A 24000-nucleotide genomic window follows, 5' to 3' on the forward strand; every position below is an offset into this window, starting at 1 on the left:
CCGGTTAATTCTGGTAAATTGACAGAATGTCACTGTAAATCAATACAAAAATACCAGTTAATACAGTAACCACATGCATTTCTTGAATAAGGTTTAGGTACTATTATAATATTGTTTGTAGCAGTGGTTAACATATTTTTACACTTGAAATATGACTTAAAAACTGACAGTCAATGAAGGTTTTATGGCGGTGACAGTTTGACCCTGGAACAAATTAGTTTCTATAGCCATCATTTCCTAAAAGAAATAATCTCCCGTCTGCAATTATTCTCTGAAAGGTTTTGACAACCGTACTAAAATGAGATGAGAGGGCTATATGTTATTATAATTAGGTTTATCAAGGCATTTCAAGTATTTACATACGTTTTTGCACAACAACTTAAAGCTGCAGAAGCCTACCAAAGTGAACTAAAATGCATAAGTGCACGGTTCCAAATGTAATTTTCATTTTCGTTTAATTTCCCGCTACATTACCATCTCCACACCCCCGAGACACTATTATGTGGCTATGGTGCTGCACTGTGACTGGAAGGTCGGCGTGAAACTCTGTGAGCGATCTTCCGCCTATTATTATTATTATTGTTATTATTATTATCATCATCATCAAGGGAACGTGCGGGGCTGGACAGATGTAACCCCGCCTTTTCACCCCCCTCCTCCACACTCCTCCAGGCAGTCAGCACCGTGCGCCTTCCCACTCAGTCGGAAGGTAACTCCGTGCGTAAAAGCTGCAGCGAGCGAGGAAACGCGCGCTCTTGCATCGTGCAAAAGAGGAGATTATATATATATATATTTTAACTACACTGCCTGTGCACAGTTATGCATTAGAGGGCTCAACATTACGGTGAATATTTATCATTTTTGGTTCTGATTTGTCTGCTTTTGTATGCTGTCAAACGTGCCCGATGCCGCCCACGAGAGCGGATTGCGCCCATCAATCGCTGTGAGATAAGTCATCAAGGTGCAAATGAAGAAGAATAAAAGTGCCAGGTAACTGTGGATGCCGGATTTAACTGGAGGGCAATAGAAAACACAGCAACAAAGAACCATCCACTCCAACTTATGGCGTGAAGGTAAGATGGGGATATTTCAATTCAACTTTGCGTCACCCTGCATGCATGTTGCTAATTATCCCTAAGGAGCTGAGATTGAGGCGTTTAGGTCATGTTAGGATGTTGCAAAGTGATGTGTTCGTGGGGGGCTGCACCGATATTAACTTTCAAGGTGAATTTATTCCCATTTTACATGCAAATAATACAATTTATTTGTTAATATGCAACTATATGTCCGGATGTCCTTTGCAGGCGTTGTGTGCATGCAATTTCCGAGAGTGCAAGTGGTGCTGCTTTAAAACCACCAAGAAAATGCACTTTAAATGTTGACTTTGTGTGGCTTTTTTTCCAATGCCTGATGTTGACCTTCAGGCTTCACTACAGATTTATGCTATATTTTTATTTGGCTGACATGTAAGCGGAGAGGAGACACCAGCATTGTAAATAATTTGTTGATATTTCATGAGCAGCTGCTACTGCTGAGAATAATGTCATGTACACTTAAGAACCAGGTGTCAAACAGGGACTGTCAACGCCCCCCCCCCCAAAAAAACCCCACTCAACTAAAGACAGGTTAACACATTTTGTGATGTATAATTTATTGTACATGCAACAAGAAATAATCAAACTAGTTCAATTTGAGAGTGTATTTGATGAGTGCATTTGTACTGTCCAGCTCCAGTCCATATGGATTGTCCTCATTCCTCACTCAGATGTGTCACATCCTTACCGGAGCCTCCTGTGCGACCGCACTTATCAAGCCAGGCAATTTGACACAAATAGCTGCAGTAACGCAAATCTACTGGAGGGATTCTGACAACACTGTCTAAAATGCATGTCCACCCCCAGTGTGCATTAGAGGACATATTAGGAAATGATAGCAGAAAGCATCCTTGCTGTCCTTTCACCTAGGCGGGAATGGGCAGTCTGAGAGGTATTTACATGCGCTGTCTTTCAATGGATAAAGGCACAGTAATACCACAATAGTGGAGGGATTTAAATCTAAATCACTTCAAGCGGCTGCTCGGTCAATACTGACATTTGAATTGAACAAACTGCTCTCGAGGGAGGCTGTATGTCTTCAGCACACAATGCAACCATCACACAACATACAGTGGTTTATAAAAACAAACACTAACACTAGCGAGTTTGTTTGTTTCATTGAGTCCTGGAAATCCCAACTTCAATACACCTGAGAGCTGTTGTGGATCGCTGCCACACATGCTGACCCGTGGTGCTCACTGTGTGATAGAGTTTTGGACCAAAAGCATGCTTTGATGACAAAGTGATTCAAATGTAGGGCAGAAAAGTTAACTAAATATGGGAAAATGAAGTTCTTAAATTGGAGTTCTGAATAGGTTTAATGCTATATTTAAATATACAGTAAGTTGTTCGGTCCAGGGCGGAAACCACCTGGGTCCTTTGAATGTTCGAACTGTGAAATAACTGAGTCAAAAAATTAAGTTGAATAATTCTATTTGGAGTGAGTACAAGCAATTGCAATGCCAGCGCTGGAGAGAATGGTGAGCCACCCAGCCAGAGTTGGAGGTCCAAGCAGTCTCTAAAGTGAAACTCAGTTCTTGTAAGCCTCCTGTGGAGGCAGTCCCAATGATCAGGAAGCTTGCCCTTAACTGTTTGTTGGTGTATTGGTCTGATCTGGTTTCAACCAGTCCAGTCTGAGTGTCCAAGCCAGGAGACAGGAGGATGACTCATAATGAAACTATGTGTGTGCGTGAGATAATTAAAAAGAACAGGGTATTTGTTCCAGGTTAAAGGTCTTGTGGGTCTGTTATCGCTCTGAAATATGTTGTATTACTTATCCAAAACTCAATGGAAAATATGTAATTCCTCACAAAGTGTCTGTGGTTAAGACATCCTCTTACAATACAATACTATAACATACCGTACTATACTATACAATACCGTAGCGCACAATACGATACCCAAACATAGCATGCTATACTAAACCACACCGTACCATATCATACTATATTTATCTATCTACCAAACCATGCGATCATATGATGCTATTCTACACATGCATACGTACAGTCATGGAAGTAATGATGTTTTCTTCAGTTTCTTGTTTATTTTAATGCCTGATACAACAAAAGGTACATTTGCTTGGACAAATATTATGACAACAACACAAATAGCTCATTATTTTTTGGCAGTGCAATGCCATAGCTGTTGATGTAAGAAGTTTGGGAGTACGGGAGATTTTGGTTATTATTAAAAAAACAAACAAACATGGAAATGGCTAGATATCAGCTCTTAAAATAAACTCTTATGAGCTACACGCAGTGGTTCCCAAACTTTTTACAGTCGCGTACCCCTTTAGACATCTGAGTGGAAGTCATGTGCCCCCGACTCCCGCACACAAACCGCACAATGAAACATCTTTGATATATTATTAAATATAAAATACTGTATATTATGACATTATATTTAAAAAATCATGTCTTATTTTTCTACTGCACACATAGGCTACTAATTTAAAATGGAGAGGGTGTTAGAGGGCTAAGATATCTCCTGGCAGGTTTGTCTTCTGTTTGGTGAATTTATTTGTATTTGTATGTGTAGTGAGCATTTAAGTGGTTACAAGCTGTGTTAAGATGTGGTAAACTGTGGTCTTTATGATCTTTTGCTCTGCTTTGGTCTGCAACAACATGGAAACATGAAAACAAAGGCACATAACGTACAGAAGTCAATAGGGAAATTAATTCAAGACGAAGCTTATTCCTGAGCCAAATGGACATATGAGAACGTATAGCATGGGATTATGCACAGAAAACGCGCAGCAGCACAGAGCTAACATAATTAAACCTCACCTCTGTGCTTTTACGCACAGCCTTAACATCTGTGAACTAGGATGAGGTGATAGGAAGAATAGAAAGCACACGTCTGTCTGTTCAGCGTCGGAGAAAGTCATACACGTAAGTCTCAATCTGCGTCACACATTGTGTGTTCAAGGACTGTCAAACAAAGTGGCCGCAACACCCCAAGAAGACACATTATTTGTGAAAGCGTAAATTTACTTACATGTGCAAAATTGGGGGCTTTCTAACATAGACATAGTCAACAAACAAACGACAGGCTCATACACCTCAGAAAACACACTAATTAGTCACAGCACTACAAATACGTAAGAAGACCAGCTCTCATTTAGCACAGTGGTCCCCAACCTTTTTTGACCCACGGACCGGCTTGTGTTCCCAGAAATCTTCCGTGGACCTTTTCATACATTATAGCGATCTAATTTATCTTATTTATTATGTATTGTGTAAAAGGAAGACATGAACAACATCTGAGAGATTGTTACATCGCTGTTTGACGTGTGTGGTAAAAGGCAGTGCGCTAGCATGAATTAACTTGAGACAAATGAGCACATTAGCACTCAATAAGTCATCAAAACTTACCTTTATGCATTCCCACATAGTATCAGCATTTGACATCAAATATGAGGTGAAAGAAAAATGCTAAAAATACAGTAGTAGTCTATCTGTGCGGCGAGAGAAGTTAGCACACGCACAATTGACATGCGTCACATGAGACGGATGTAACAGAGAGAATCTGGCCATTTTTCAAAATAAAACATCATGAAAATGATTTTTTCTTTCTGTGTGGCCCTTTACCAAATGACCCACGGCCCGATACCGGGCTGCGGCCTGGGGGTTGGGGATCAATGATTTAGCGCACAATATAAATGAACTTGAAAAATCTTCAAGATTAAACACTTTTAATGCACAACGTCATCATCAAACTTAGTTATTTGTTCATCTAACGCACACAGAACAATGAACAACGTCATGCTGTCACCTTTTTTCTGCACTGTACTACTAGCTGTGGCTGTTCACATGAGGCATTTGACCACATTACATAAATCTCAGTGTTTGGCGCTAATTTAGTCAAGCCGTTTTAAATTTTTATTCACGTACCCCTTACAGCAATCCGTGTCCCCCTAGGTGTATGCGTACCCCACTTTGGGAACCTAGGAGCTACAGTACAAGCACACAAACACACTGTATATGTGTGTGTCTGTGTACTCTACTCCAGTGGTTCCCAAACTTTTCACAGTTTACTATTCTAAAGAATACTATGGAATTGGAATAAGACAGTATATGCAATGATATCATGGCAGCATCATTGTGAATCAGGTGGTAAAAAGGCTGAGCGGGAACATTTTATTTGGCCTAGAATGACCCAAAAAAGGCAAAGCGATGCAGACAGGAGCTTCTGTGACCTTTGCGTGTGGTTCTCTCAGGATCATCAGTGCGCTGTGTTGAAGTACATACAGTAAATACTTTCTTGCAGTGCTACCTACTAAACACATGCAAGAGCTGACCTCTGAACAACACACTGTGTCAGGCACTCCCCTACCCTCCCTAAATAGCGGTAGGATTCGTACATATTTTAGACATATTGCATAAGTGTCATGTGACCGTCCAGCAGCAGCACAATGCTGACGCAGGTTGCATTCTTATGTCTTGCAGCGTGGTCGTGTTTCTCAGGCGGCCCTATTGTCTTTTCACAAGCAAGTGATTTAATTATATTGGGTCTTTGTGAATCCATCCAAGTGGCCTACATTCCTTCTCTCCCCCTCCCTCCCTTCCTCTCCAGAAGGCCATTCTTTGGCCTGTCAAATATGTCGCCTTACCTGGGGAACAACAGCATCACTTAAAAGAACGCAGGAGGACCAATTAAGTCTAAAAAATCAATTGGTGATGGTTAAGCTCCAGGTTCTAGTTATATGTTGATAAAGTTATTACTGTTTGTGCGTCCATACATTCAGGGTGCATCTTATTGATCTATGTGCTGTATGGAGAGTTTGGTGCATTATGCATGAGAGGTTTTTTGTTTCATTCAGTGTTGTTTTTCACAGAATCTTCTTTATTTTTAGCACCATCACACATATTCTGTTCTTGGGATGCCTACGTAATCACGTGATGAGTTACCCACACACCTCACATTGTAAGGTCTTACATTTGAATTTAACTTAACACCTTTGCCGTCATGCCTTTTATATTTAGAGTGAGTGCAAATCCAAAACAGCCCCCCTCTCGCTCAACCTCCTTCCCTCTCCACAGTTATTGCTCTGATGCTCACTTGCTGGTTTGAAATGCATCAGCACTTTTAATTTGAAAAACAGCCCGTTGATTTGAGCTTTTTCATGCATGAATAACAAGGCAGACGAAAGGTGTGTAAAAAAAAAAAAAAGAACAGAAAACCTTCCCATGACTCCACTCGCACTGATCCAGAGTGCAGCTAGACACACATGCACACACATGCACGCACGCACGCACACACACACACTTTACTCCTGGGGGACGTTTTTGGTGATAGCTAGGCGACATTGTCAAGCCTCTGCAGTTACATGCATGTGCATGGACATGCACGCAAAATGAATGTCATTGAACAGGGGTGGTTCCAAGTGACTGTAGTTCCTATATGCACTTAGTAAAATGTAAAATGTTTGAAATGCGCAAACTTGATGAAAGACTGGGAGGACTGAGGTAGTAGCTAAGTATAATATTAAACTTTAAAACAATGATGGCCTATATTAGATTGGATTAGATTGGATAGAACTTTATTCGTCGCAAGAACTTGTGCCCGCAGGAAATGAAAGTTCCAATAACAGCAACATGGGAAGCAGCATACAAGAGAGTGGCAATAGCAGCACAGACACAGAGTAAACAAGTATACATAAAATAGAATGATCAAGTATCAAGTATGATCAATCCTTTTGGAGCTAATTTATTTTCGGTTTATATGAATATTTAGATTCTGTTCGGTATATATACTGTATATGTATATGTATTTTTTGTTTGTTCTACCCAGTGTGGGTACAATGTACACACAAATATACAATATACAGTCAAACCTGTCTATAGCGGCCACTAAAGGGAAACGGGGTGAAAGTGGCCACTATAGGCAGGTGGCCGTTATAGACAGGTTGGCGGCCATTTTGAATTTGTGCGCGCACATATTAACATGTCTGTGATTAGAAGCTTGTTGTGTTTGTAGATACATATAATTATACTGTTACATGTTGACCAGTAGAGGGCACTGTGGGACTGCAGATAAAAGTTGTAAAGAACAACTAGGCTTGTTTTTCTACACCACCCACAGAACAAAGCTGTGCTACTATATATACAGCAGAGTGTCATTACAGCTTTAGTTCATCAGGAAGTGACGGTGGCCGTCCCGAGCAGGAGAGCTAGGCTGAGTGCTAGAGAGAGTTGGGAAGTGTGTGGATGTTGGCGTGGATGTAAAGCCCTGCAGTGTTCTCCGCTGTTAATAAAGCGATTAAAGTGCATCGCCGACGTGAGTCTCTCCTTCCAACAACAAGCGGCATTACAGTATTGACCAGTGCACATTGTCTCACACCAGGAAATAAACGTTGTCACTGTCTGCAACAAGCTCCAAAGAAGACGGCTTTTTAATGTGGAACAACTGACAGTTTGTGTGGATCTTGTGAATGATTGTGACTGAGCTAGGACTCAGTAATTAAAGTCTACACACGACGGCTTCATTGACTAAAAAACGAAACTTTTTCGTGCATGAAGTTTCTGCTTGAGTCGGTATTTTGGCCGCTATATGCGGTCAGATATTACAAAAGGGGTGGCCGCTGGCCGCATTAGACAGGTGACCGCTATACACAGGGTCTATAACACGTACATTTTCTGCAGGGGATTTTTTTTTTCAGTGGCCGCTATAGGCAGGTGGTCGTTATAGACAGGTGGCCGCTAAGACAGGTGGCCGCTAAGACAGGTTTGACTGTACTACAGATTTATTTTTGTATGGCTTGAAATAAAGAATCAATCAATCAATCAAAATAAATTGAGGTGCACTGATAAGATGCTTTTTTGTATGTTGATTCATCCACATCATAAAACAACATGGAACAAGATAACTGTACAATGCTAAGTTCATGAAAAATACCGGCAAATAAAAGCTTGCACTCACAAAACATTAATGTCAGTTGTGATGATTGGATGGTTTTTAGATAGCAATATATAAGAACCCAATGTTTTATTCACATGGAGTGATTTGGCCACAAAACTATAGACTGGCTTCTCGCAGCTGGTGTGTGTTAGAAGCAGACAGACAGAAGATGTTCAAGGCGCTTCCCATTCTAGGCAGAAATGATGTGTACTTTGCAAACAGCACATTAATAATAACTTCCACTGCAAATCATTTTACAGGATGTGATTACAGTTAATATCAGAGCCACTCAATAAAACCATTAAATTAATGTCGGGGTTTTGTGTCCTTTTCTTTTCCTCTCATATCCAGGATGAAATCATCAATCAAGAAAAGACCTACTGTTATCAAAATAATTGTATCCTCATTGCACCTCAATAATGTAACAATTACAACCATGGAATTTTCATTTCACCGAGGAATAAGAATTTAAAAATATGATCCTTATAAAGATCACTGCAGGGTCGGAGAATGTAATCTAAGGCAGAAGACAAATTATTGCATATTGTCCAGGTGGCAATGTACAGTATATAGTGTATATACATTGTCAGTGAGAATGTAGTGTTTATTGTCCAATTTCAGCAGGAACAAAGCAGTCTTTAAGTCTTGGTTTTGATCTTAGGGTGGAGCAGCCTGTTGCTGAACAGGCGTGATGACGACATGCAGAGGGTGGCTGGCATCTATGATGCCCAGCGGTTTTCCAAAGATCTTCCTTCTGCAACCGTCACAAGGGAGTCCAGCTTCATGCCAATCACAGAACTAGACTTCCTTTTTAGTTTGTCCAACTTGTAACGTCTAGCCACAGCTTGAGGTACTTGTAAAGGCTTACCACTTGTACCTCACTTCCCTCGATCAGAATTAGTCGTAGACTTGTTCTGGACTTTCCAAAGTCTATAACCAGTGCCATTGTGTTTAGAGTGTTGACCTGCAGGTGGGGGCGGCACGTTGGCCTATTGGTTAGCATGTTGGCCACACAGTCAGGAGATCGGGAAGATCTGGATTCGAATCTCTTTTGGGCATCTATATGCGGAGTTTGCATGTTCTCCCCGTGCGTGGGTTTTCTCCGGGTACTCCGGTTTCCTCCCACATTCCAAAAACATGCATGTTAGGTTAATTGGCGACTCTAAATGGTCCATAGGTATGAATGTGAGAGTGAATGCTTGTTTGTCTATATGTGCCCTGCGATTGGCTGGCGACCAGTCCAGGGTGTACCCCACCTTTCGCCCGAAGTCAGCCAGCCAGCGACCCTAGTGAGGATAAGCGGCATATGTAGAAGATGGATGGCTGGACGGAGCTGCAGGTGGCTGATATGGCTCCAGATGGAAAAAACTCTCTGCTGCTGACCACTGTGTCAAACATGACGTCCTTTAGCCGTACATACTGCGGTCTGTCTGTGAGGTAGCAGTAGATCCAGGACACCAGGCAGGGATCCACATGGATCTGTGTACGTTTTTTCTGGAGCATCAGGGGCTCTATGGTGTTGATGGCTGCTTCCCTGGTCCAGGTGGGAGTGGGATCAGTTCAGCAGGTAGAGGATGGAGTCCTCCCCACCAGAGGGCGGGTATGTGGGTAGCGTCGTAAACGATGGCATCCGGTATGAGGTTGGTTAGCCATATGCTTAGCCACATTTAGCCACTTAGCCACATTTCGATTGTTTGAAATTCCTTCAGTTGTCAGCTAGCCTAGCCCTGAACTAAGCTCTTCTGGTATGTGTATTCATCATCACAGCCAGGGTTTCCTCACTTGAATAAATGAGATTACTGGCCTCTGGTCGTGCGTCAAGGTTACACATATCTACAGAATATTTACACTTCTCTGCGAAGGAACCTGAAAAGTGAAAAAAGGTGAAAAACAAGTTTAAAAAAAAAGGCGCTGCCATCTCATACAGCACTCGGAAGTGATATCTTATATCAAGACAACAAACATAAAATTCATACAATATGAAGACGGATGTACCATTTTTGGCCAAAGTCGAGATGTTAGTAGCAGCTGTAGTAGTAGTAGGGGTGTAATGGTACATGTTGGCATAGTCAGATTTTTCGGTATGGATTTGTACTGTAAAGGGATGGTCGAGTTCCACATGGCAGTGATGGAGGGGAAGTATTCTGTACCAGCCTCTCATCACTCGTCTACTACTTAAACAAATACTGTGTAGCCGAGGCTTTGGTGGGAGACATGGCTAGCCATAGTGCCAATGAGAAGCCAGAAACAATTCAACTACAATTTACTTCACTTCACCAATTCAATTAAACTTCCAAACAAATAATGTGTCGCAATCTTACAGTAATAAGATAAAAAAATAGTGAGCATTGTTCAGTAGAGGGAAATTTCAAACGGTGGAAGGTAGATGAAATAGGATGACTGTGTCAATCAGACCCGCCACACAATGCGCGTCTCTATATGAGAAATTATTTTGTGTCAAGTGCCAAATAACACTGGTGTGATATTAAGCAGCATTTTCACTGGTGTCTTCCTTGACATTTTACTCAAGAGGGCTGGGAGGCTTTTGTTGGGCGAACAAAGCCAGTTTAGAAGCTTCAGCCCCAGATGACCTTTTGTTCTTACCTCTAATTGATTATTGTTCTTTCAAGTACTTGCTGCTTTCATTCAAAGAAAGACTGGGAGAGGAAAAATAAACTTTTTGAGTAACTCATAAAAAGTTATACTAGATAGGAGATAAACCCTTGGATTCAGCACTGAATATAATGTGACTATAACAATGCTAAAGATTAGAAGGTTAAAAAAAGACAACATTATTATTTTTTCAAAATCTTGCATGCCATATTCCCCTGAATAACAACTGGTAGATTTCTTAGCTGCTCGGTTGCAAGTAAAAATGTCTATGTCTACTAAATTGGGTAATATGAGTATAAAGGTGACATTAGGGATGTTATTTCATGTCTACAGCGCTCTCATAATGTTCAAAGAATAGAATCAGAATAGCCTTTACTAGTCACCAGTCCAAGGGAAATTGTGCAATCGTCCGTCCATACATATACAACATACTATACGATGAGAGGCTGCACGGTGGCCACACAGTCAGGAGATCAAGAAGACCTGGGCTCGAATCTGCTGGTGGTCCCAGCGTGGCCAGCAGCCAATGCAGCCATAATCAGCGCAAGCTATGGTCCCTGTCTCGCCAGCATCGGGTTGGGATAAAGCGCGAAGGTGTTGGATGAGGGAAGGGATGTGTGTGTGCAATGCAAAAAACTTTATTTAGAAGGTTGTAAAGAGGTTTCCTACGTTCCAACTATGAAAATATTCCATTTAGAAATAAGGAATCCTACTTCATGGAAATTCAATTATGGGTGGATCTGGAAGCAGTTAACTGCGATAAACGAGGGACGACTGTCCTTGTAAATATATCAATATAGTACTGCAATATGATCATTTTCTCTGACCTACGCTAAGGCTCAATGATTTTAAAGTGTGCGTCTGAAGCGTGGTGATAGTGTTCCACTCCACTCCTCTAGGTGGTGGTAATTAAGCACCAGCTGCCACTCACAGCCAGCTTTTTTCCCACCGCAGCTTCATCTGTTGGATATGGTGCGTCGCTTGACCTCTATTCTAACAGCAAATAAATGCCAATAAAATGCTTTTATGTGCATTGGTACCAAAATGTGATGGGTTCTTCCTGCGCCTTCATGGAATTGTTTTTTTTTTTCCAATGATCTTACTAACTGAGGAGGAAAACACATTCAGAATATAACCCCCTCACCTCAAGAAGCAATAACACATAATATGACATCCCTATTTTGCATATCCTATGTCCCACTGTGCATATATTCACTCTCTGATAATTGTTTGGGTGCCACTTACAACCTATATAGCCGTAGGTAATTAATTTTCTCAGACCATCTCTATTTAGAGACCGCAAAGAACGAGTAGAAAAGAGAGCTGAGCCTGACTCATCAACAAAGAAATGTTTCTCATGCTCCCAAATTTATTAGCGACACAAAACACAATTCTATTTATTTCTTATTGCTTCCTCTCAGCTCAGCGTGTCATCAGAGAAGCTTGTGATTTTGGTGGTAGAGAATGTTTGTTGAACCAAAATGTCCTCCTGAATGATGTTACCATGGATATATGCCCGGGTGGGAAATTGAAGAAAACAGATATTTTAGTATACATATGTGGTAAACATACCGCTTGCTTTCCCAGAAATATCCCTGCGGCACCAAGAAGCTATCTTCACAGTTGCGCTTACAGGAAAACCTGTGGTTCAGTATAAAAATGTTGTGATTTTTTTTCAGCTCTTGTGTAATTGTATGGGCAGTAAAGCATTCAACTGGCATGTCAGTTTAATACAGCTAGTCTCAAATGTAGCCCAGTTCTAATCAGCACAATCAACCTGAAGTTTGAAATTGGCGTAATCGGTGCCTCGGAGGCACGAAGGAGCTGTTGTTTTGAGTTGGAGACAGGTTTTTGAAGTATACGAGTATTTAGGGCAGTGATTCTCTACTGATGGGTTGCGGGTCTTTGCCTGGGCAAAAAAAAAAGGTAATGTCATCATATGATGTCGGCGAACGCACCTCACTTTTTTTGCCTGTGCTATTGGCTTACTACGCCGCCATGAGGTGAGTGCCATGTTTATAGGCAACTTTGCTATCAATCTGGCACACAGCTGAAGATTTCTGCTGGAGAAGAAGGCGCAATAAAGGGAGAGATCGTCCCACTGCTGCAGCTCACGCTGTGTTGCTTGGGGGAATTCCACCCACAGTGGGGACTGTTCAGGTTTGAAAGTTAGTGCCCTGTAGGCAGCCTTTAAATACTGCATAAGACATTTGTGAAGTTTGAGTGGGAAATTTCTGCAGTTTAGGTCGCCGCTTGTCATTGAGGGGTGATGGTGGGTCCCTCAGCCAAACCAGTTCAGAACCGCTGATGGAGGGTGCGTTCAGACTTGCCATGTTTCGTTCGGTTAAAATAAACTCTGGTGCATTAACTCTGCTAGCACGGTTCATTTTTTTGGACCGCTTGAGAGATTGGTCTCGCTACGCTTGCGAGGGAACTCTCGTGCGGTTCGGTTCAAATGAGCTACACGGACTAAAGACAGAAGAAATGACAACAAAAAGCATGCATTGAGTAATACCGTAGTCACACTAGAGGTGGAATGAGCCAGAATGCCGTCAAAATCAAAATTCCTGGTTTACTCCTGGCGATATTTGAAGTGCATTCTAAAAATTCAGAGTGCATTCCTAATATTAGGGCCTATTCTTGAGGCCTCCCGAATGTTTTGAGCATGCTAAAAACCTTTGCTGTGGATTCGAATTGAAAAAAATATCGGCATAAACAGCATTCAAAAGGTATTCCAACTGCACTCTGTCTGCATTCTAAATATTCTTACGGTATTCCAACAGCATTCCAAACATAAAAAAAAAATGCAGTCAGATGCTGCTTATTTATTCCTACATACCCAAGAGGTGAAAGCTGAAATGTCACTCACCATTGACGTGTCCCCAATTCAGATCAAGTCATGCCGCCAAGGAAAAAAAGAGCCAAGCTCCACCCCTGGCCACCGGAAAATCACGTCATACCATCAAGGAAAAAAGGAGCTAAGCTTAACACCACCGGCTACCGACGTGGACAGCATAGAGGTGCAACCCAAGAAGCCCCTGAAGTGCCAGGTCCTATTCCTATGATGCTACACCACCAGACTTCGTCCAGCAATCTAATGGCACTTGTATAGCATTCAAAGTGCTTTCTAAATATTCTGACGGCATTCTAACAGTATTCTTAATATTCCAGCTACATAATGTTCCGACTACATTTGAGTTGAATGTGCAAGAATGATTTGAGACGGGTTCGAAACGTAATCTAAGTATTTACATCACGTAATACTTCATGAAAGCTTCCCAATCAAGTCCTTATTTATATGTTCTTTACTGCACAGCCTTTGGTGACGGTCCCATGACAAAAACGCTAGCTGGAAAACAAATACAAGTCAACGATGTGAAATAATCACACTTCTTCAACAATTCTTTCTGCCCTAATGGCTGGACAGGACAGGGAAAGAAGAAAAAAAATGAAATAATCACACCTAGGTGCATTTTTATTACATTCATTGCATAAAATAGCATACAAAACCCCCTTGGGCAGCAAACAAATACTAGCATTTCCTCTGACAAGGAAATTTGTGTTGCTTTTTGAAAAGGCAGCGTGTTAGCAATATGACCTTTGATCTCAGCGCCCTCTGCCTTCCTGAGTCGGATATTCCTAAAAATCAATAGGGTTCTTACTTACAGGCAGAACAGTAATGTGCAAAGGTCAGTTGGAAATTGCAACTGCAAGAAAAAAAAATACAGATTGCATACTGTATTTTACCTCTGCTACGTTGACTCTTTTGTGTTACAAGTCAAGCAAAATTAATCAGATTTTTATGCTGATGTTGCAAAATGTTAGAACTATGCCAATTTGAGAAGAACTGTGACAGGTTTGGCATATTTGCTCACTGACAAATAAAGGAAACATGATTAAATTGAACCTACAACTCGCAATGTTAACAAAAGTAAAAAAAGACGGAGGAATATACGAAGCAAACATTAAATCTGGCAATCAATGATCAATTATTCATTTCAAGTAGAAGCATGATTTAATAAGTTATTGCTTAAACGCTTGCCTGCATTTGTTTATACAGTGCAACCTCCGTTAGCATCTGCCACGGTTTTTAAGTTAACGTCGAAAATTTCCGCCAAAATTTTACCTCACTTTATGTACATATTCCGGTTAGCGTACAGTACGATGCGCATCTTGTCGTGTTAATAATACACTGCATGAGGCCAACTGGCTTCTTCATGTATTTTTATCACTAAACGTTCCTAAAATTCTGACAAAGAAGCTAGCTTGCTAAGTTACAAAATGGTAACCTGGACCCGGAAGTCAGCTACTAGCCTGACTATGATGTCATCAGCGGTTGACTAGTTTTGCATGCATACATGTTGAATTGTGCAGCTGTAATCATGTGACGTTCCTTAATGTAACTTATTAAGCGTGTCCAAAACAAATAAAATCATGACCACGATAAAGGAAATCGTGGATCCACACCTTTTTTTTAATGGATTCTATCTCCAATCTACGAAGTTATGTGGAAAATTGTTCAAGGTTTTTGCATAATCTGGTTCACTAATAAACAATAGCAAAAATAACATTACAAATTGAAAAGAAATTCACACCTTTATTTGGATCCTCACCAGTGGGTTTCGTTGTGTAATTTTTGCAAGAACCACCACCTCGGTACACGTTAGCGCTGCAGTCGTAATAAGGCGAAAGCACGGGTCGCAATCTGCAAAAACAAATCAATTCGCCTCATCTGAATGATAAAGCCCATAAGTAGATGTAAGTAGGGCCTGCAGAATACCTGGAGCCTTGCTTGTGTGCAGCCTGCCCTTTTTGTGTTCATGGGTGCTTCAATGTGTGTAATGGAAAAGCGTCCAGAAGTGTGTGTGTGTTTGTGTGTGTGTGTGTGTGTGTGTGTGTGTGTGCCTCACATGAGACAAGACTGGTTGTTAGGTTGGAGCCTCCCTGCAACCTCATGAGGCTGATGGAGCCTCGTTACCAGCCTCCACTATTCCCTCCTTTCCTCTCCTCTGTGTGCCCCCTTCTGACTGCTTATACTTTAAGTAGGTAACCTCCGAAATCTACACCCCCCATAACCTCATATTTAACCTTTCATGTCGCCTTGCCCTATTTTTAATTTTATTGTGTGAATGCCTACAAAAGGCATTCACACTTATAAAATTCTGCACCAATTCTTCTTCTTCTTTTTATTCCGTGTCGTTTTTCGGCCGCTTCCACAGGCCACATTTTTCAACTTATCCCAAATATTTCAACACAGAAATGTTCTACTTATTCACGTAACATTAGCTCTCTTTTCTTCATGTTTCTAAAATGTCCCCATTTCCCCAAATTCTAAAATTTCCACAAAATGTTCTCATTGAAAATGAATGGGCCATTTTTCAAACATCGACAGTTCTTACATTTTTCAACGAATTCGAAACATTTCAATTGTGAAAACGTTCCACTAACTAAGCACTTCAAAATCCATTATTTTAGATGTTAAAAAAATTCCCACTTTTTCCAAATTTTCCTATATTCCGGAACCCAAATTTGTCTTTTTCGAAAAAAAAGTTTCACGGTCCACATTTCTCAACGGATTCAAGCCATTTCAACGTCAAACTGTTCGACACGTTCAGGACATTAATTCTATCTATTTTTCAAATTTAAAAAAATTCAAAAATTTCACAAAATTCTCGTTTTTCGTAACACTAGTTACCTTTATGAGGATAATATTATTTCCACATTTCTCATCCAATTCACCGCATTCCAACATCAAACAATTCAACAAAGTCAGGACAATAATGCTACGGGCCACAGTATGAAAAATTCAAAATTTTTGTAAAATGTAACATTTTTCCTAATAATGCTTTGTTTCAATGGGCTTCTTCCAATGGATGGGCGATTCAATTTCTCAACCGAATCAAGCCATTCCAGACTGTTCAACACGTTCACGACATTGAGAAACCCAATATTTATACTGAACAAAAATTCAAAATGTTCCCAAAATTCACCCTTCTCGCTAAAACTAATTACCTGCTACTACTGCCACATTTCTCAACCGATTCAACCCATTCCAACATCAAACTGTTCAACACGTTCAAGACATTCAGGCTTTTAATATCTATACTGAGCAAAAATTCAAATAAAAAACTAAAAAATCCCGTATTTTCCGCGGGAACGCAAAATGCCTTTGATCTAAATACTTCGACATTTCTCAACCCATCAAACCAATGAACTAATTCAGGACATTCTTGCTAAAATATGCTCATTCAATTAAACGAAAATTCAACATTTTTTCCGCAAATTCCACTTTTTTGTAAAGACTAGTTACCTGGTACTATTTCCACATTTCTCAACCGATTCAGCTCATTTCATCATCAACTCATTCAGCAAAGTCAGGACAGTCGTGCTATTAGCCACAGCACAAAAATGTAAAAATGTTTTCTTCCAGAACGCAAAATGCTTTTGGTCTAAAGACTTCTAACTACTTCCACATTTCTCAACCGATTCAGACCTTTCCAAAGTCAAACCTCTAAACTCATTCGGCCCAAGTCAAACCTCTAAACTCATTCGGCCCATTTAGCCGCCCTGGTATATTGCGCTATCATGGTAGGTGTTAGCATGCTAATGCTAGCATTGCTGGCATGTTAACATTAGCATAGTAGCATTTTTCACTATTTTTATGGGTACATACATATATAAACACTTAGCACTATCATGCTATGTGTTAGCATGTTAACATTAGTATGTTAGCATTATAAGCATTTTAACATTAGCACTATTGTGCTGTTAGCATGCTAATGTTGGCATGCTAGCAGTTTTTGCTATTTTCATGGGTAGACACATATATAAACAGTTAGCACTGTCATGCTAGGTGTTAGCACGCTAATGTTAGCATGTTAGCATGCTAACATTAGTATCTTAGCATTGTTAGCCATTTTTATAGATAGACCCAGATATAAACATATAGCACTGTCATGATAGGTGTTAGCATACTAATTTTTTTTTTTGCTATTTTCATGGTTAGACACATATCAACGCATAGCAGTATTATGGTGGGTGTTACCATTTTAACATTAGCATGTTAGCATTTCTGCATTCTTAAAGTCATTCACACTCTTTGTCCATCTTACATTTCAGCACATTTCACATACACTACAAATTTTTACATTCATTCTACATTCTACTACCGTTCTTCCGTTTTTCCAATTTTTCTGCACTTCCACTCATTCCCACCTTCATTCAACAAATTTAGACATTCATGTTCCATTTGAACATTCATACATTTCAACCCCATTTCAGTACAGCTTCAGCTCATCTTCCAAAATATTCCTACAGTCATTCTACATTTCAAAATGCAACCATTCTACAATATTTCAGTTAAGCTTCTGCATTTCAGGCATTCACACGCAATTGCGACAGAGTCGAAATTGCATTCTCTAGTTTTATTTAATGTTACTCCCCGTGACACCTCCAGGATGGTCTCCGGTGTTTCATTTGCTTTTCCCACTTTGTGACAGCATGGCCACAGAGAACGCTCCTCTTCCGGTGTTAAAATATTTTTATTGAGTGACAGTTGTGCTGACAAAGGTTATTGCATATGTCAGTCAAATAAATGACTCAGTCAATGGCTCTGCTTGTTCTCTTTAAAGCAGCAGAAAGGACTACAGACAACCTCATATGTCCACTTTAAGTCCATTTTGAAGGTTGAACGTGAGCTTGTCAGTGCTCTCCTGCATGTACTGTGAAACGTGCGAAGCTAAACAATCAATGAAAACCTGTTTTATCACAATAAGTATCACCTTTGGACAAGAAAATATATCTCCCCGCTTCAATTTGTATTCACAACAGCAAGGACACTCAAAAAAGTCGTTGGAGGGCCACAAAATTTCCGGTAACGAATGTAATGTTTTGAGCAGATGAGTATTATCATTCATCCAAGCAATTGTATTCTCAGGGCATTGAATCGATTGCAAACGGAGTGTTCAGGTTGTGTTCACATTGATGCTAAGGCTAACCGTTTTTTTTTGTCCTGCCCAGGCTTTAGGGCAGATTGTATTGTTGATCTAAAAACTCTTACGCGCTCAACAGATTTGCTCTGCCAGGGAAAAGTGTGTGATACACTTCCCCTGTTATACAGAATTTATTTGACTCTGATGTTTTGTTGTTATGCAAATTTGGAGCGTCCGGACCGGAGCAGGAGGGGATAGAGGAGAAGAGAAAAGAGAGGGGAGTGCGAGGATAAGAGGGGGACAAAAAAGGGAGAGACAAGGGACAACAACAACAATTGCGACAGACAGAAGAGAGAGAAGAGACACTACCACCTGGCAATATATATTTTTGTTAAAAATAACACAATTAACAGAATAAAATAACAATTTATATATCTTTCTCATAGAAATCTGTCCTGTTTAAGCAGAAGTGTAAATTGAGGGTGCAGGTTTTCCATAGCGCAGGTGTATCCAACTTCCAGCACTATTAAAGCTACTTTGACTAAAGAAAGGAGAGGTGAGCTATTTGTGTTTTATGTGACTGCCAACATTTCAATGGTACTTTATTTACAAAGCACATCCCCAGCGCGCACGTTGTCTTTATGCTATTTTGTGGTCATTTGTCATGCAGGCATCATGTCTGGATTGAAGAGTTATAAGATTACTAAGAGTTGAATATCCTTTGGTGAGCTATTGAAAATCAGAGCAGAGAGCAAGATTGTTAAATGACACTAAAAGCAAGTTAGCACGTACTCCATGAATGTGACAACCACTTTCCAGCCAGCTTCCCTGTGGGACAAACACGATCTCCGAACGGACCGCATTGCATGTTTGTTTTAAAGACAAAAGGTCACCATGGTAAAAACATTTTAAAAAAGGTCACATTTGGAGTTTGTGGATCAGGGGCTATCGAATAACTCTAGGTAGATACAGTAGCTGTCGCCACAGAGACAGAAGAAAGTCAGAACCAGGCAAAATGTGTAAACAAAGATGGTAGAGAAGTCGATCGAATTGAAATGAGAGCGATCACACACGCACACACTGTGACAAGCTGTGGTCAATTGATTCCATATTTTACAGACTATTTTTCTCACGGTAATAAGGGACATAGTGCGTCCATCGTCAAAGGCCGTACTTTTATCTGGTCGCACATGCGCAGAAAACGCACTCGCGAGGTCTCGTATTTTAGTCGCAAACTGCGACCATTTAGTCACAGCCTGGAGCCCTGAACTCTATTTTGTTTACCTTACTTGAAACCTTAAAATGCCTATGACACCAACACATATGTTCATCTTGTTATTTCCTCCGTAAAAAATAACACTGAAAGGCATATGATAGACGTGTGGTTGAATGTTGATATATATATATATATATTTTTTTTTTTTTACATTTTTGGCACTTCATCCGGGACTTGAGGAGGAGGATGAGTAGCAAGTGATGTCAAAACCAGACAGTCCCACCCGGAACTTCCCTTTCACCACAATGCATTCGGCAAACTTAGTGGGACAAATGTTTCAATACTGCCCTGCATATCGAAATAAAAAGACAAAAACCCACAAGACGTTCGACTGTGGAAAAATGATTTGCTAATACAGTAGACTCCAGCGTAACCATCCTCGTGCTGGCGGCTAATGTAGTGCTAATTCCTTTCTGGTTTGTTATGATACGCTAGCTAGGTGGCTAATGTGGTAGCTGTTGTAGATTGCAACAATAAATCCAAAGGGTTGTCTTTGACCGCAGCGTCACTACTAACCTTAGAATAATAATATGGGTTTTCATGTCAAACTGTTTCAAGAGATAACAGTCGTCGTCTCTCGTCTTCAGTTCTGTTCAGCGTGCAAAGAGCAAGCTGATATCTGTCAGTGGCTGTCACTGCTGATAAAACATATTCCTCACAACAGAGCATTAGTTAATTCATGTTATGATTGTTGTGAATATGCCGCTTTCTTCGCTTGCGTTCATGGCTGTGTTTGCACCTGGTCGCCCGGAAGTGTTCTTGACGTGAATTGCGAGCACAACACGGATTGTTGGCACCTGTCTTTCTAGCATACCTTGCAGTCAATTCCAGTCAGTAAATCCATATATTTTTACTAGATCTACTCTATGAATCTTAGAGTAATAGTATGAGGTTTCATTCCAGGGCTACATAAGCAGCGATCGCTGCTCACTGGTCTTCTCTGTTGCAGTCTACAGTCTATTTTGTCAGTGTTACACAGTGGACAGTCAAAAAAACATACTTGTGGCCATTTTTGTGTGAGTTGTATTATATCTATCACAACACCATGTCAGTGAATGTTATTGTGTTATTGTTGTGAATGTCACTTTCTTGGTTTTCCTGTGAGTTCATGGCTGCATGTGTTTGAATGGGTTGAATAGGGCCAAGATGGCGTTGGTCCAGAAAATTTGCTGGGGGGGGAGGCGTGTCAAAACCACCACTTGATTTCACTCCTATTTCATAGTTGTTTATCTATCTATTGAACCTGTAAGACAAAAATGTTTTATTAAAAAGGATAGTTCGTATTTTTTTTACGACATCTCCATCAGCATTGTAGTGGTCCAGTTCTGGTCAGATTTCTGTGATGAAGAACGTAGTTCCGGATACTTGCCATACCCCTGCGCACTGTCGCCTGTGCGTTCATGTGAATGTGACGAAGACACTCGACTTGACTCTGTATTGTTAGCACTGATGATCGGGCTGACAAATCATGATGTGCTGTGATGTTTTAGACCACTAAAGTGGTGCTATGGGAACAGCTCTATTTGCAGTACTAGCATTGGCATTGATGCTAGAGCTTACCCAACACGATAGGTGTCCACGCTTGTTCAGGATTGAGGCAGCAAGGACAGCAACTTTATTGTTTCCGCTTACAAGCCAGTTCATTCATTCGTTTTCTACCACTCATCTTTTTCTACCATTAGTAGTAGTAGTAGTTTTGAAGGTGTTATTTTAAGGTGCATTTGTTACATTTGTGAACAATATTTTTGCCATGTAAAAAAATATCCCTTGTAATTGTTATCCTTACCCTTAATTGACATCCCTCTTATTTCTAATTATATTCCCCCCATCTCAAAGGGCGTACCAGCCAAAGTGAATGCATGTTTATGGATGTGACAGGGAAATCTTTGGTAATGATAAGTGCAGCGAGAAGAGGCGTATAATTGTGATGCCAGCATAGTGACACGGTAATTGGTTGACTCAGAATGTGCAGGTTTATTTTGAGTCCCCGTTAAAGTCATCGCTGCCTCAACCTCCGCAGCCAGTCCGCAGAACATGGCAACATAATTGTGATTTTTGACCTGTAGGCGAAGACGCTTGTGGCGGCTAGAAAACCAATTAGGTGGAAGGCTATCACGGGATTGGATCAACGTGTAGGCAGTATTGACAAAGTGGTATCAGTCACTGGTTGAGCCATCATCTTGTATTGCCAGATACTAGAAATCAGGATCTGTTTTATGTGGCTGGAGCTTTGTGTGACGAAAGTCAATATTCTTGCAGCTCTGCATAAGCCTATTGCATAAACAGGTGTGAAGAATTGGCTAATCCATCTAGAAATACAATTACCATGACATATTTAAGGCTTCATATATCATGAAAATGCAACATTAGTTTTGAAACAGCTGCTCAACGTCCCCTGATGTTCCTTAAACATGGAAAAAACAGGCATAATAGTCTCATACAGTGGTGTGAAAAGCGTTTGCCTTCTTCCTGATGGGTTTTTTTTTTTGCATGTTTGTCACACTTGCATGTTTGACATCATAAAACAAATTTAAATATTAGTCAATGACAACACAACTGAACACAAAATGCAGTATTTAAACTTAACTTTTTATTATTAAGAGAGAATCCTAGTGAGGGGAAGCGGCATAGAAAATGGATGGATGTAAAAAAAAACTCCAAACCAACATGGCCCTGTGTGAAAAAGTGGTTGCCACCCCTGTTGCCCCCCCCTCCCAAGAAAGAAGAGATCTACCAGTTTGGAAAAGGTTATGAAGCCATTTCTCAAGCTTTGGGACTCCAGCGAACCACTATCTAACAATTATCCACAAATAGCGAAAACATGGAACAGTAGTGAACAACAGGAGTGGCCAGCCAACCAAAATTACCCTAAGAGCACAGCGACGACTCATCCAAGAGGTCACAAAAGACCCCACAGCAACATCCAAAGAACTGCAGGCCTCACTTGCCTCAGTTCAGGTTAGTGTTCATGACTAAACCAGAAGAAAGACACTGGGCAAAACCTGACGGCACGGTAGAGTTCCAAGGCAAAAGCCACTGCTGAACAAAAAGAACATTAAGACACGTCTCAAGTTTCCCAGCAAACATCTTGATGATCCCCAAGACCTTTGGGAAAATACTCTGTGGTCTGAGACAAAAGTTGAACTTTTTGGAAGGTGTTTGTCCCATTACATCTAAAAGTGACGCCGCATTTTAGAAAAAGAACATCATACGAACAGTAAAATATGGTGGTGGTAGTGTGATGGTCTGGGGCTGTTTTGCTGCTTCAGGGCCTGGGAGACTTGCTGTGATAAATGGAACCATGAATTCTGCTGTCTACCAAAAAAATTAAAAGAATGTCCTGCCATCTGTTCGTGACCTCAAGCTGAAACGAACTTGGGTTCTGCAGCAGGATAATGATCCAAAACACACCAGCAAGTCCACCTCTGAATGGCTGGAGAAAAATAAAATGAAAACTTTGGAGTGGCCTAATCAAAGTCCTGACCTGAATCCTGTTGAGATGCTGTGGCATGACCTTAAAAAGGCGTTTCATGCTGGAAAAACCTCCAATGTGGCTGAATTACAACAATTCTGCAAAGATGAGTGGGCCAAAATTCCTCCACAGCGCTGTAAGAGACTCACTGCAAGTTATTGCAAACGCTTGATTGCAGTTGTTGCTGCTAAGGGTGGCCCAACCAGTTATTAGGTTTAGGGGGCAATCACTTTTTCACACAGGAAATGTCTTCACAACCTTTTCCAGACTGATAGATCTCAATGACTTTCTTTCTGGGGAGGGAGGGCAATGGGGGGGGGGGGGGGGGGGGGCAATCACTTTTTCACACAGGACCATGTAGGTTTGGATTTTTTTCTCCCTTAATAATAATAAGTTTAATTTAAATACTGGATTTTGTGTTCAGTTGTGTTGTCATTGACTAATATTTGAATTTGGTTTATGATGTGAAATATGCAAGTGTGACAAACATGCAAAAAAAAAACCCAACACTTTTTTACACCACTGGATTTAGCAGAAAATAAAGTAAATGATATGTCTATTTTATGTGGATGTGCTAAACTGTTGATTGAATGAGATTTATAATAGCATTGACTGTGCTTTGACTGTGCGTTTTATTGTTAAGGTTAATAAACAAGCATGGCAGTAGGAATAGGAGAGGAACAGACTGCAATTATTGTTTTTTTCCCCCTC

General features: G+C 40.6%; 1 protein-coding gene across 3 annotated transcripts in view; it reads left to right on the forward strand.

Annotated features, from left to right (window-relative positions):
* The first annotated feature begins 696 nt into the window (after positions 1-696).
* The window catches only part of drd2a (dopamine receptor D2a), a 79417-nt gene continuing 56113 nt past the window's right edge, over positions 697-24000 (forward strand). Inside the window, exon 1 of one of the 3 annotated variants that reach the window (XM_054794858.1) lies at positions 697-1073. Coding sequence is in view for 2 of the 3 variants with exons in the window: in XM_054794856.1 (XP_054650831.1) it covers positions 13510-13660 (151 nt within the window). In the remaining variant the exon portion in view is untranslated. Of the gene's footprint in view, positions 1074-13469; positions 13661-24000 lie in introns of those variants that run through there. The other 2 variants (XM_054794856.1, XM_054794857.1) reach the window with 2 other exon arrangements.

The sequence above is a fragment of the Dunckerocampus dactyliophorus genome, chromosome 12 (assembly GCF_027744805.1).
Source record: "Dunckerocampus dactyliophorus isolate RoL2022-P2 chromosome 12, RoL_Ddac_1.1, whole genome shotgun sequence".
In the NCBI taxonomy this organism is placed as follows: domain Eukaryota; kingdom Metazoa; phylum Chordata; class Actinopteri; order Syngnathiformes; family Syngnathidae; genus Dunckerocampus; species Dunckerocampus dactyliophorus.